This window comes from Stenella coeruleoalba (assembly GCF_951394435.1).
Source record: "Stenella coeruleoalba genome assembly, chromosome: 7".
NCBI lineage: Eukaryota > Metazoa > Chordata > Mammalia > Artiodactyla > Delphinidae > Stenella > Stenella coeruleoalba.
This window is the reverse complement of record NC_137153.1, coordinates 64,210,006-64,224,030: the sequence shown is the minus strand read 5'-3', so window position 1 is coordinate 64,224,030 and position 14,025 is coordinate 64,210,006. Positions and strand designations below refer to the sequence as shown.

Genomic DNA, 14,025 nt, shown 5'->3' with positions numbered 1-14,025 from the left:
TATTAACTGATATTTTATGTCCTTACGGAAATTTCCTTTGCATATGCAGCTATGTGTTTGTGTGTATAAATGTGTGTGTGTATATAGCCTTCAAACAATATTAAATTTGTACCTTTAATTTTTGTTTACATAACAATATATCTTAGAGATCTCTTCATATACACATGTTTGAATTTACCACATTCTGTTTCACAGCTACAGAGTTTCTGGACTATAAAACTGTAATGTATCTCATCAGTTCATTACTGATGAGTAGGTGGTTTCTAGATTTTGGCTATTACAATAGTTCAATAAATAGTTTTAATGCCAAAAAAAATGAAATTGAGTACATTGTCAAGGTGATGTGTCAAGGTGATGCTATTAAAGATTAACTGACTGACATAACTGGGACATTAGTTTTCTTTTTAAATTAGGATCACTTCCAGAATGGCATCAAGTGAACTGAACTGTGGCCTCCACACATACTGTCCACTTAAGAAGTCTCAAAGACAGAAATATTCTAAATCTATGGGCATGGAATATTGAACTTCTTGCTGGCTCATACCATCCACTGAGAATACTAGATAATGGAAACATCATATGATGGTGGTTTTAACATGGAAATGTTCAGTTTAGTCCAGAATTCATACTGCTCATTACACATTCAACAAACATATTGATCATCTCAAGCTAGTTACTAGAGAAAGAAAAAAGTTGATTCTCTTAAGAAACCTAGGAGCCTAAAGACTGATTTCTGTCTCATATGCCACTCTCTCTAACAATTTGCCTTTACCTCTCCCACTGGATTATTATGACCTGTATAAACTATTATAAGACCCAGAATGCATACTAAATCCTTAAATGCCTTTCCAAGAGTATCCTGTAGTTAAGTGTCAGTCCTCCTGTCCTCACTCCCTACCCCCAGCTATGGATGTGGCCTTAGTCTGTTTTTAGAAAATATAAGTGTCCAAATTCTGTATATCAGGACCCTACCCCCATGCCCACAGCTGAAATGACTAAGGATGAGCCCCTAGCCCAAGGTTGACAATTTGTGAGCTGAATAACAGCACCTGGTGTGGCTTTGAGCAAAAGCTTTGTCCAATATGGACAAGGATGATTGGTTAGGTCAGTCATATACTTTCTCTGGGGAATTTGAACCAATGGGGGGGAAAACTGACGGTGGAAAGCAGAAACAAAAAGAGATTGAGGAAAGATAGTACACAGGAACTACAGGGCAGCAGAAGCTCCGAATAAAGACACTATGACAGGGCTTCCCTGGTGACGCAGTGGTTGAGAGTCCGCCTGCCGATGCAGGGGACACAGGTTCGTGCCCCGGTCCGGGAAGATCCCACATGCCGCGGAGCAGCTGGGCCCGCAAGCCGTGGCCGCTGAGCCTGCGCGTCCGGAGCCTGTGCTCCGCAACGGCACAGGCCACAAGAGTGAGAGGCCCGCGTACCGCAAAAAAAAAAAAAAAAAAAAAAAAAAAAAAAGACACTATGACATAGGAGAGAAGAGAAATAATAAAATACAGTCATTGTGGCTGAAGTGATATACAGAGAGAAAGATAAACTCATTTTTTTCCCCTACTCGTATCAGAGCTGCAAATTTCTGAAAAAGCAAAAGAAAAACAAAAACAAAAACAAAAAACCCTGACTTCCATTATCTCTGAGTTGGCTATGCAGCTGCTCCTGGATTTCTGTGGTATTTCTCCACTGTAGTCTTCTAATAAATATCCATTATTTAAGGTGAACTTAGTGAGTCTCTGTCCCTTTCAATTGAAAGAGCCTAAAGTATTTCATTATGACAAATGTGCAAAATATTTACAAAGTGCCCTAATTAATTACCAAAGCAGACTTCAGGTCCTTGACCCTGAAGAGTTGGTAATATAACAGTTAGAATGTACCTAAAGGAAAAGATAAATCATAAATAATAAATGTATAGAGATACACATAATCCATGTTTGATGATTTTTCAATGATCTGTAGATATACAGACACACATATAAATCCATAGATAAATACAAGAACAAGGATCACTGTGATATGTTCCTAAATGCAGCAGCTATTCTAACCCTGCATGCCTGGTGGGAAATGTTTTCCCATAAGGAAATGTGCATGGTATTTCAAGGAGGAAGAACTCAGAGCCAGCACTGAAATATGAGAAATTATAGATAAAACTTTTCAAGGAAAGTATGAGAGAATTTTAATTGAGTGCCAGCTAAGATGCTGACATTACATCAGAGCTCATCACGTATATGATCTTATGTAATCCTTACAAAAAACTCTGGGAAGTTTTATATTATAAATTATAAAAATAAGAAAATTGAGACTCAGGGAGTTTGAAGTAACTTCTCTAAACTCAAGTTTGAAATTGAAATTCATTACTTTCTGGCTCTAAAGTCCATATTCCTTTCATCTCACCAATATGCCTGCTCTTCATTCAACATAATCATCTGACGTCAAAAAGAACATAATAACCTCATTCCCACTAGAGCCCTTGAGTCCTGATGCTTGTGCCCTTACTCTTTGCCTGAAAGTTCTAGAAAGGAAATTCTTGCTAAATTGTAAGTGTTGTCAAGGAAGGGACTGCCTTCACTTAATAAAGTGGGGTCTGTCATGCAGTAGGTGGTCAACAAATATTTGTTGAACAAATGCTTTAAAAGAACTTTACAAACATTATCACAGATTACCCCAAACCAACCTTGGCTATCCAAACGCACCTTTGCTGGGTTCACTGCGTTTGCAAAAAAAATAAATAAAGATGGTTTTTATTTTATTTTTTTACTTTTTAATTTTTTAAAAACTCTTTATGGGAGGCAAACTCATTTAGAAGTTAAGCCTGTGGGCTTTGGAGACAGTGTCTGTATTTGAAACCTGACTTCCACTTCACAGCGGTATTGCCTTAAGTTCCTTAATCAGTTTCCTAAACTGTAAAGGTTAATAATAGATGATAGGTTTGGTGTGAATATTAAATTAGTTAATACTATGAAATATTTAGAACAGTGCCAGGAAATGGATAAACAGTAAATAAATGTGAGCGATTTTAAGGGACCTCAGGGAGTTTTCATTTAATACCACTTCTATACCTTACCTCCTAGGAAACGGCAGGCCTTTCTCAGATCATTTGTGACTTACCAGGGGAGTTGACAGAATCCTGTAATATGACTGTGTTCATATGTCAGGGGTGGTGGTGTGCGTGAGGGGTATTCCTATCTTGAAGGACCTCACACTAATTAACAAATAGCCTACTTTTGAAAAGGGGCCTTCTGTAAATGGTCTGTTCATTAATTATTTTGACTTTGTGAACCATATAGATTCTGTTGCAACTACTCTACTCTGCTGTTGTACTGTGCAAACAGTCACAGGCAACAGGTAAACAAATGAGTGTGGCTGTGTTCCAATAAAACTTTATTGACAGAAACAGGCAGTGGGCCAGATTTGGCCCAAGAGCCAAAGTTTGCTGACTTCTTCTGTAGACAATGGTGGGTGCAGTGTTCAGAAAATGAGTACACTGCTGGGACAATGGCTTCCCAGATGCACCTTGAATATTACGATTTAATCAGGGGAAGATCATTTAAACTTTATGACAAAAGTTTCTCATTTGTGAGTTGGAATAAATGTCCCATGACACTCCTTTAAGATTAAGAGTCTACTAAGTCTTAGTATGCAAAGGCCTGAAATCCCATGTAGCAAAACCAAAATTAAGATTCCTAACTTTTCTACTCATCTTATTCTAAATGGAATCTTGCTTTTCCCACTTAGATTTTCTTTCCCCAACTTGCCTGACAGATGATTTGGAGATTTTATAATGAGATTTAATTAGAAAAGGGGCAAGGCAGGAGGATAAGATGGACATGTTTGCCAGGGCTGGAGAAAATAGTTTTCTGTAAGTTTCAAAGTGAGAAATGAGGGAATATCTATAATATGTAATATAGTATAATATAATATAATATAATATGTGAGAAAAGTAGAAAGGAAATAAAGTAGTGATGCTGTGTGTAAGAGAAAAGTTTATTTTGAATTGTTTTTCAACAGTTAGCTCTGTGTCTTTAACTGGAGCATCATTCTGTGACTGGACCACATGGGTAATGGCTTCTCAAATATTACACACTTGTAGTCAGTCTAGTACAACCCTAGAGTGAGAAGTGAAGATAGATGACAATGTTACTTAGGTTGAAGTGGCTGTCATTGTGATTTTTATAAGTCTGTGTTTTGGTAGAGGGGCAGTAGCTTCACATAGAACAATAAAAGTTAGCAGCCTGGCACTTTTATATAAACTCAAAAAACATTTCCATCTTCTTAAGTGGGGTAATAGTAATGATGGCTCTTGAACAAAGACCATATCCTTACTCAAAACATCACTAATTTCAAATTGCATCCTTCCAAGTTGAGTCACTGCATACTTGAAATAGTACTTTATGTGTTTTTGATATCTTATCCCATTGACAATACTGAGAATTTCAATTTTTTTTCTTATTAATATCAGCATATTTTTCTGGAGTTCTACATTTCTGATAGACTACAATCACAATCTAATTAAGTCTTATTAAAACTTTATCCATTAAAAAAATACATTGTTAGTCTTGCATATTATTTCTAAGGCTTCAGAAGGCTTCTTGGTAGCTTCAATATGCTCATTTGTCCTACCAAGATTAAAAATGGTTCTTATCTCCAGAGTCTACTCTCAAAACTGCTCTTTATGGTAATAGTCCTATTCAGCATCTATAACAGTGCCTAACATACTTAATAAATATCTGTGGAATGAATAATTAAATGAATAGTCATGGAGAATGACACAGATATACACCTGCATGTGACAAATACTAAACTTGTACAAATTCCCAGTCATAAGAAAACTAAACAAAACCTAACAAAACAAGTCAGTGGAATAATTTATGATCCATTGGAAAACTGAGCTTTCTTTCAGGCTTGGGACAAATGGGATGTTGCTTACTTTCAGGATTAGTCTAGGTATCATTTACCATCACGCTTAAAAATCAGTTGGGTTTTGTGTGAAGTGTGGGAATAAGATTCACTGAAAACCCTAAGTTAAAATATTCTTTTTCTTCCCCCTTATCTAACTAATGCCACCTTCTATCTGCCAGGATTACATAAGGGTTATTGAGTGTCTCTGCAACCTTCTTTTCTCTCAGCCCACCTTTGGAATTCTCCAGTTAGAAAGTAATGATTCTTTAGAACATTTGCTCTTAAATTAAACTTTTATTTGCCATGGGGAAGGTTAATAGTGTTTTGGGTGAAAAAAAAAAAAAAAAAAAAACACACTAGGCTCACCATTGTCACAAACATGCTAAAGTTAAACCATTATCATGTTCTCCTGCTTCTCAGAAATAATGCACCTTTTTCAAACACCAATGGTATTGTCTATTGCAGGGCAAAGGTCTTCTCTAAGGTAATACTGCTGGGAACTAAAACAGACACAGATATTGAAATGGTGATACCTTATTCATGACCATATGCTGCTACTGATTTTTGCATCAAGGCATTTATCAATTTATTCCTTTTTTCCTTCTTGCTTCAACAGACTCATACTATTATTATTAAAAGTAAAACATGTAATAGGAAGATGAATAAGTAATCGAATATTCACTGATTGATATACTCAGCAGCTACTATATTACTTTTACCCTGTATAGACATGAGAAATGCATTCATAATAAAGTATGATTTAAAAATTAAGTGTAGCTTTTTTAGCGCCACCTGCTCGCCGCATCGCCTTCTGCTCCTCCCGCCGCCGCCCTGAGTCACTGCCTGTGCAGCTCCGGCCGCCTGGCTCCCTGTGCTAGCAACCGATATTTGGCGTTCATACAACATGGCAGACATCGACAACAAAGAACAGTCTGAACTTGATCAAGATTTGGATGATGTTGAAGAAGTTGAAGAAGAAGAAACTGGTGAAGAAACAAAAATCAAAACGCGTCAGCTGACTGTTCAGATGATGCAAAATCCTCAGATTCTTGCAGCCCTTCAAGAAAGACTTGATGGTCTGGTAGAAACACCAACAGGATACACTGAAAGCTTGCCTCGGGTAGTAAAAGACGCGTGAATGCTCTCAAAAACCTTCAAGCTAAATGTGCACAGATGGAAGCCAAGTTCTATGAGGAAGTTCATGATATTGAAAGAAAGTATGCTGTTCTCTATCAACCTCTATTTGATAAGTGATTTGAGATCATTAATGCCATTTATGAACCTACAGAAGAAGAATGTGAATGGAAACCAGATGAGGAAGATGAAATTCAGAGGAGCTAAAAGAAAAGGCCAAGATTGAAGATGAGAAAAAGGATGAAGAAAAAGAAGACCCCAAAGGAATTCCTGAATTTTGGCTGACCGTTTTTAAGAATGTTGATGTGCTCAGTGATATGGTTCAGGAACATGATGAACCTATTCTGAAGCACTTGAAAGATATTAAAGTGAAGTTCTCAGATGCTGGTCAGCCTATGAGTTTTGTCTTAGAATTTCACTTTGAACCCAATGAATACTTCACAAATGAAGTGTTGACAAAGACATAAAGGATGAGGTCAGAACCAGATGATTCTGATCCTTTTTCTTTTGATGGACCAGAAATTATGGGTTGTACCGGGTGCCAGATAGATTGGAAAAAAGGGAAGAATGTCACTTTGAAAACCATTAAGAAGAAGCAGAAACACAAGGGACGTGGGACAGTTTGTACTGTGACCAAAACAGTTTCTAATGACTCTTTCTGTAATTTTTTTGCCCCTCTTGAAGTTCCTGAGAGTGGAGATCTGGATGATGCTGCTGAAGCTATCCTTGCTGCGGACTTTGAAATTGGTCACTTTTTACGTGAGCGCATAATCCCAAGATCAGTGTTACACTTTACTGGAGAAGCTATTGACGACGATGATGATGATTATGATGAAGAAGATGAAGAAGCGGATGAGGAAGGGGAAGAAGAAGGAGATGAGGAAAATGATCCAGACTATGACCCAAAGAAGGATCAAAACCCAGCAGAGTGCCAGCAGCAGTGAAGCAGGATGTATGTGGCCTTGAGGATAACCTGCACTGTAATAGCCTAAACACAGGTATTATTTACTTATAGCCTTATGTTTTTGTATTTTCTCGGTAGACTCAAGTTTTTTTTTACAGGAAAGGAACTGATATTTTAAAGACCAAATTTGTTCTACTTAGCATTTTAACTAGTTTTTCTGCCAGATACATTGAATGCACAAATTCTCTCACGCATGTTTGTTCATTGCTACATATTTGGTTCTTCCTGGAGTATTTTTATCTTGTAACTATTAGATTACAGTTATGAAAATGAACAGAACTGTGAAATGAACCAGATTTTTTGTCTTGCTAATTTTTTTTCCTGAAGAACCGAAGTATTTTTTCAGCGGGTAGTTGAATGGGTTTAAGTTCGCTTGCACTAGCTGTGCCTTTCATTACTTTGTTACAGAAATACAGTGACTTATACTAAGACAATTCATCATTTAAAAAACAACACTTGTCAAGACAAGTATATGGTTAAGAATTTCCAGTAAGACCACACCTGATAACTTAGATTGTTAATGGATTTTTGTATTTCAGGTGACAGTTACTACAAAGAAATCTTATTAACTAATAGTATGGTTATTGGTTACCACAGGGAGGTGAATAAAACCTAGTACTTGCAGAAAAAAAAAAATAAGTGTAATAGCTATTCTATTCACTTATAACTTATATGAAAAAAATTACTGGAGATACTATATTTAGAACAAGTCAACAGTAGAGTGAAAAAGAATGGATCTGAAAGAAATATAAACTTAATAAACTTATCAAGTTCATATTATGTGCAATGTGCTTCAAATATACATATGGTTAATAATTTAGAATTTACAGAGACAAATTAAAAATTATTACGCTCACTAACCATATCAATAATTCCATCAAATATAAGTGCTCTAAACACACCAATTAAAATATAGACATTTTTAGACTGGATTAAAAAATAGGACTGTACTATACGCTACTGAAAAGAAACTTACTTTAAATATAAGGACATAGCTAGATTAAAAGTGCAGAAAAAGATATATCCTTCAAACACCCAAAAGAAAGTGGCTAGTTTTAATATCAGACAAAGTAGGTTTCAAAACACTGTAAAGAGAGACATTACATAGTGATAAATGGGTCAAACTACCAAGAAAATATAACAATACTAAATGTGTAAGCATCTAATAGAGCTTCAAAATACATGAGGCAAAAACTAATAGAAGTAAAAGGAGAATTAGATAAATCCGCAATTATAGTTGGAGACTTCAACACTCTTTGCTCAACAATTGATAGAACAAGGAGACAGAAATCATCAAGTATACAGGAGATATGAAAAACACTATTAAACAACTTGACCTATAAATTGTTATTTATAGAACACTCCACCAATAACCACAGAATACTTATTATTTTCAAGTGCACAAGAAATTTTAACCACGATTGACTCTATCTTGGGCAATAAAACGAGCCTTAAAAATGTAAAAGAATAGAAATTATGTAAAGAATGTTTTCTTTCTATAATATACTAATGTAGAAATCAATATATATATTTTTTAATCTAGAAAATTCCCCAGTATTTGGAAATTAAGCCACACATTTCCAAGTGAACCCATGGATGAAATAGAAGTCATAAGGGAAATTAGAAGCATTTTGAATTGAATAAAATTGAAAACGCAACAAATCAAAATTTGTTGGGTGTAGTTAAAGAAATATGTAGAAGGAAATTTATATAATTAAATTCTTATATTAGAAGAGAAGAAAGATTCAAATCAATTATCTAATCTTATCTTCCATCTTACAAACTGGAAAGAGAAAAGCAAGCAAAAGGAAATAATAAAGATAAAAGCAGAAATAATGTGGAAAACAGGTAAACAATACAGAAATCAATAAAACCAAAAGCTAGTTCTATAAAAAGATCAGTAAAATTGATAAACCTCTAACCAGACTGACCAAAGAGAAAAACAGAAAGAATACAGAAAATCAAGAATGTAAAGGTAGTCATTATCTCAGATCCTACGGACATTAAAAAAATAATAAGAGAATATTAAGCTCAATTTAATGACCATAAATTCAACAACTTAGATGAGACGGACTAATTCTTTTAAAGAGACAAAGCACCAACCATCATTCCAAAAGAAATAAATGATCTGAATAGTTTGATGTCAGTTAAAGAAATAGAAGTTAAAGACTTCAAACTAAGAAAACTCCAGGTGCAGACTGCTACCTTAGTAAATTCAATTAAACATTTAACAACAATAACATCAAAAAATTCCACACAAATTCTTCCAAAATGTAGAAGAGAAGGGAATTCTTCCTAACTTATTTTATGAGGCTAGCATCATGCTGACACCAAAATCAGACAAAGACATCACAGGAAAAGAAAATTATAAAGCAATATCCCTTATGATCCATAGGTGCAAAAAACCCCAACAAAACAAAAGCAAATCAAATCCAGCAATGTTTTATACATTGTGATAAGACATCAAGATCAAATGGGGATTATCTCAAGAACACGAGGCAGGTTCATTTGGAAGTCAACCTGGGAATGGTGGTTGCATTCATTCATGGTAAAAAACAAAAACAAAAAAATCCACAAAAACCCTGCAAACTGGAATAGGAAGGAATATCATTGCTAATGTATAGTATTTAAAAAACGAAGAAACCAAAACTACAGCTAATAGAACAGAAAGGAAAAGATAAAATGGTCTTTATTCACAGACAACACATAGAAAGACTGCAGAAATCTTTAAAAAGAAATAAGACAACTGCTTGAACTAAGTTCAAACTTGCAAAATACAAGATCAAAGTACAAAAATCAAATGTATTTCTATTTGTAAGATGTCAATTTTTCCCAAACTGATCTATAAGATCAACATACGTGTGGTATAGTAATAAATATATCTGGTCACAGGCAAGGCCCAAGGAAGTCTCCTGGGTCTTTTTGTGGTGAAGAACACTTCTACTGCAGATACCCAGAAGGTTCTGAGATCCTCTTACACGTGGCCTCCAGCTGGGGATGACTTTAAAACTCCCTGTGGTGATGGATGTTAACTAGATTTATTATTGTTTCACTATATATAAATATATATATATCTATATATCTATATCAAATCATTATGTTATATACCTAAAACTAATATACTGTTATATCACAATTATATTTTAATTAAAAACATATTCTTAAGGATCCAAGATGGCATCTAAATTCCTTCTGAAAATAATACACAGCAGCAATAATAGGAGAAAAACAAACAAAAAAAACTTCAACAACTCCTCAAGAGACAACTGTGAACCACATGAACTGTGGAATGTGACATTATAGTTAAAATCAAAGTGTTGAAAATTATTTCTGAAGACGACTTTCAACATTGACTAAAAATTTTTGTGTACCATGACACTTTTTATAATTCTGTAAGATTAGATATTAACGTACAAAAAACTATATATAACATATGGATTATATTTGTCAGATGAGACAAATATTGTCTGTTTGGTACGGAAGATTAATCCCAAAGGTTTCAGTTTAATTGCCTCTAGGACACTAAATATATTTTATCTAAATTGGGCAAAAAAAACCCATAAACTCATGAGCCAATATGACACATTATAGGAGGGGGGTATATAAAATGTTATGGAAGCTTTGTGAACAGGGCCATAATTGAGTATAGGAGGGCATGACACCAATGAGCTCCTAAATGTCAAAGGTACTGTTCTTTACTTATCCTCTACGGTTTCTCTGTTGCATCTCACATTGCTGAAAATATTATTAATCAACTTGAATTAATTCACTCACATTTGAAAATGAGAGGTTTTCACATCATAATACAGATTTTTCCCTTCTCTTGAAACATTGGAATGTAAGGCAACACTTGATTTGCATACATACAGGGCAACAATGAGCTGGATAGGACCAGTAGCTGATTCCTATGCATGAGCAAAATGCTTTCTGATTTGCAAAAACAGGCATTATATTTTGATTCCTGGCATGGTGGCTAAGGACTTGGGAAAAACTGGTTTTCCTGAAAGCAAACACAGTATCAGCACTATAATTAGGAGATTCAGACTGGAGTCAGCAGCAAGAGTTGGGGGGACTGAACCTGATACTCCTGAATTAATCTGGAAAGGGTTTAATGCATCCACAGGTTAGTAGCACACCATGGTTCCCAAAGGAAGCCAGTACAAAACCTCTCTGAAGTAAATTGTTGTGAAATATTTCTTGTGGGTCTCCTATTTCTGCACATCTTGTGAGCAGAAGCCCTAATTGTGTTAGAGACTATCTTTTCAAGAATATTTGTAGAGCGAAAAGCCTTGGAAGACAGAGGCTATATCTCCCTAAGGAGTAAAGGTTATGTTTGTGTATTATCCAACATAATCAAGATAGTATGTCCCTCTGGATCACAGGACAGGCATGCCTAACAACCATCATAAAAGAGTCAGGTTCCCTAAGCTCAAGGTATTCATCACATAAAACAATAACATGTGCAGGTGTCACTTGGCCCTCTTCACTTGGCCCGATGCATATTTTCACCTGAGAAATCTGCACAACAAAATGTGGACCCTTTGGCTGCTACCATTGCTGTCAGTAATAAAGTCCTTTTGTCTCTGTCCCAGCAATGTTGTATCTTCTGCCAGTATCTATGAAACTGTGGTAGGCTAAGTTAATAGCCAGCAAGTAGGGTAAAATGTCAGACCCTTCACAGTTCTAGCCTTTTAAAGGGACATTCGTCTATAACTACTAACATTCAAAATGCAGGGCTTCCCTGGCGGCACCGTGGTTGAGACTCCGCTGCCGATGCAGGGGAAACGGGTTCGTGCCCCGGGCCGGGAAGATCCCACATGCCGCGGAGCAGCTGGGCCCGTGAGCCATGGACGCTGGGCCTGCGCGTCCGGAGCCTGTGCTCCGCAACGGGAGCGGCCACAACAGTGAGAGGCCCACGTACCGCAAAAAAACAAAACAAAAAAAACAAAAAAAACAAAAAAAAAAAAAACAAAATGCATATGCAATTTGACCAAGGCACTTTACTTCTAGGTTTCTAATTTAGAGCCACATTTTCTTATAGACATAAAGGCACACTAGGATATTTATTGCAACGTTGTTTGGACTTAAATATACACATAGGATAACTCTAGGCTAAATTGTTGGCTCAATTGTAGGACATTCATTGGTTACCTGAAATGACTATATAATGTCCTATTTAGTCACACATATCTATAATGGATAAATTATAGGACACCCATCGGCTGTATGAAATGAGGTCAAGTTATGTACACTTAGGTGGAAAGATTTTCTGGACGTATATTAGGTAAAAAAAGCAAACACAAGTGAAAGTCGCATGATGCTTCTGGTATAATACCATGTACATAAAACTATCCACAATATAATATTTCCATATTTGTAACATATATATAATATCTATAACACATTATAGGTAATATATATACAATATTTATATTATTATAATATATAAATTCTGAAATGTCCGCAAAACTCTCAACAGGTTACTGCTGGAGAGGGGACTGGAATTGGGAAGTGACTGCTTAGTTGTCAAGGGCTTTATTTACCAGAATTGATTGAATTTCTAACAATATCAATATATTTGTTATACTGATATGACATAATTTAATATATTGTCATATTACATCAAATAAATGTATTTATATAGACATTACTCAATCATTACAAAATTAATACTCATTACCCATTAATACCCCAAAGTCACACTCATGATGGTGACTCTCTGTCTGCAAATTACATTCCTTCTCTTCTCCCAATGCCAGTGTGCTCTCTTGCTTCCTGTACCTGGTTTCTGTTCTTTTGTCCCATTAATATGTTTATTATTATCAGTCTCATCATTATTATTTAATCTTTTACAATTATTAACATACTTCTGGATATTTACAGCAAAGTTACTAATGATAAAAATAATTGTCATAACAACTGTATTATGATATCCCAGTGATTTATATAAGCTCATGGCATTGTGCGGATCTTACACACTATTAGAGAAAAATATAACACAATACAACAGTTTTTGGAAACAAATTTGAACATATTTTGTAAACTTAATCACTTGAACATCTTATAAGCCACTGATTCTACTCCTAGACAGACTTTTACACATGGTCACCAGGAGAAATACACAAACACGTTTACGGTGGTATTGTTCACGCTGTTTAAAAGCAGGAAACAACAGAGATGTCTACAGACTAAATAATCAATACATACACTGTGGTATAGTCATACCACAGGGGATTTATGTAATAGTGAAAAAGAACAAAGTTTAATAAAATGGCATGGGTGATTCTCGGAAACATAATATTTAGTAGAAAAAGCAAGTGGGAGATAGTACAGAAAATAATATTTTAATGAAAAAATTTTAAAAATTGTGCATGTATAAACATGTGATAAACCTTTGTAAATGCCAATACAAAGATATGTGATAACACAGCAGATCAGGTACATATCTGTTGAGGGCACATGATGGGAGGATTAAGGAGCAGTAAATGCAACCATGTTGGTGATATTTTAGTTCTTCACTTAGGTGCTGGTTCATGACTGTTCATTTTCTTATTTGCTTCATAATTTACAAATATATACAGTGAGAATATGTACATTTTTTCATATATAACAAAATATCACACATCCATGTAAAAATACCTTGCATATCACCAATCATCTTTGCATTGAATAAATGTCCATGGACTATATCTGTCTTAGTTTTTGGAAGTTATTTTTCAAGGAGATAGCTTAGCTTCTGTCTGGTTGGGTTTTGTGTTTTGAAGGTAACTAACCATCTTTTGTGTCAAGCCCATGTGTCCATGTTCAAAGCTCCTCTTGAGTAACGATCAAGCAGGCAGTAGATATATGCTTATAGGATGCATTTTCACAATTGTGAATTATAGTTTAAAAAATAAAAATATTCTATGCTGGGAATAGCATAGGTGCTACTGGAAGTTTCATGCTGTGTAATGGAAGTTAGGATTATTTTTTATGCCCCATGGTTTCTATAAGTAATATTAACCAGACACCAATTATCACTTC

The 14,025-nt window shown here is 35.2% G+C and overlaps 2 protein-coding genes across 14 annotated transcripts in view; one reads left to right on the top strand and one right to left on the bottom strand.

Annotated features, from left to right (window-relative positions):
• Positions 1-14,025, bottom strand: part of PTPRD (protein tyrosine phosphatase receptor type D) — a 2,135,645-nt gene that overhangs the window by 733,820 nt on the left and 1,387,800 nt on the right. The window lies entirely within an intron of this gene.
• LOC307188840 (nucleosome assembly protein 1-like 1) lies at positions 5,674-7,227 on the top strand. Its single transcript, XM_079926506.1, is given in 5 exon segments — positions 5,674-6,025; positions 6,028-6,155; positions 6,159-6,228; positions 6,231-6,502; positions 6,506-7,227. Coding segments are annotated over 5 exon segments (1,164 nt in total). The 5' UTR covers positions 5,674-5,808; the 3' UTR covers positions 6,983-7,227.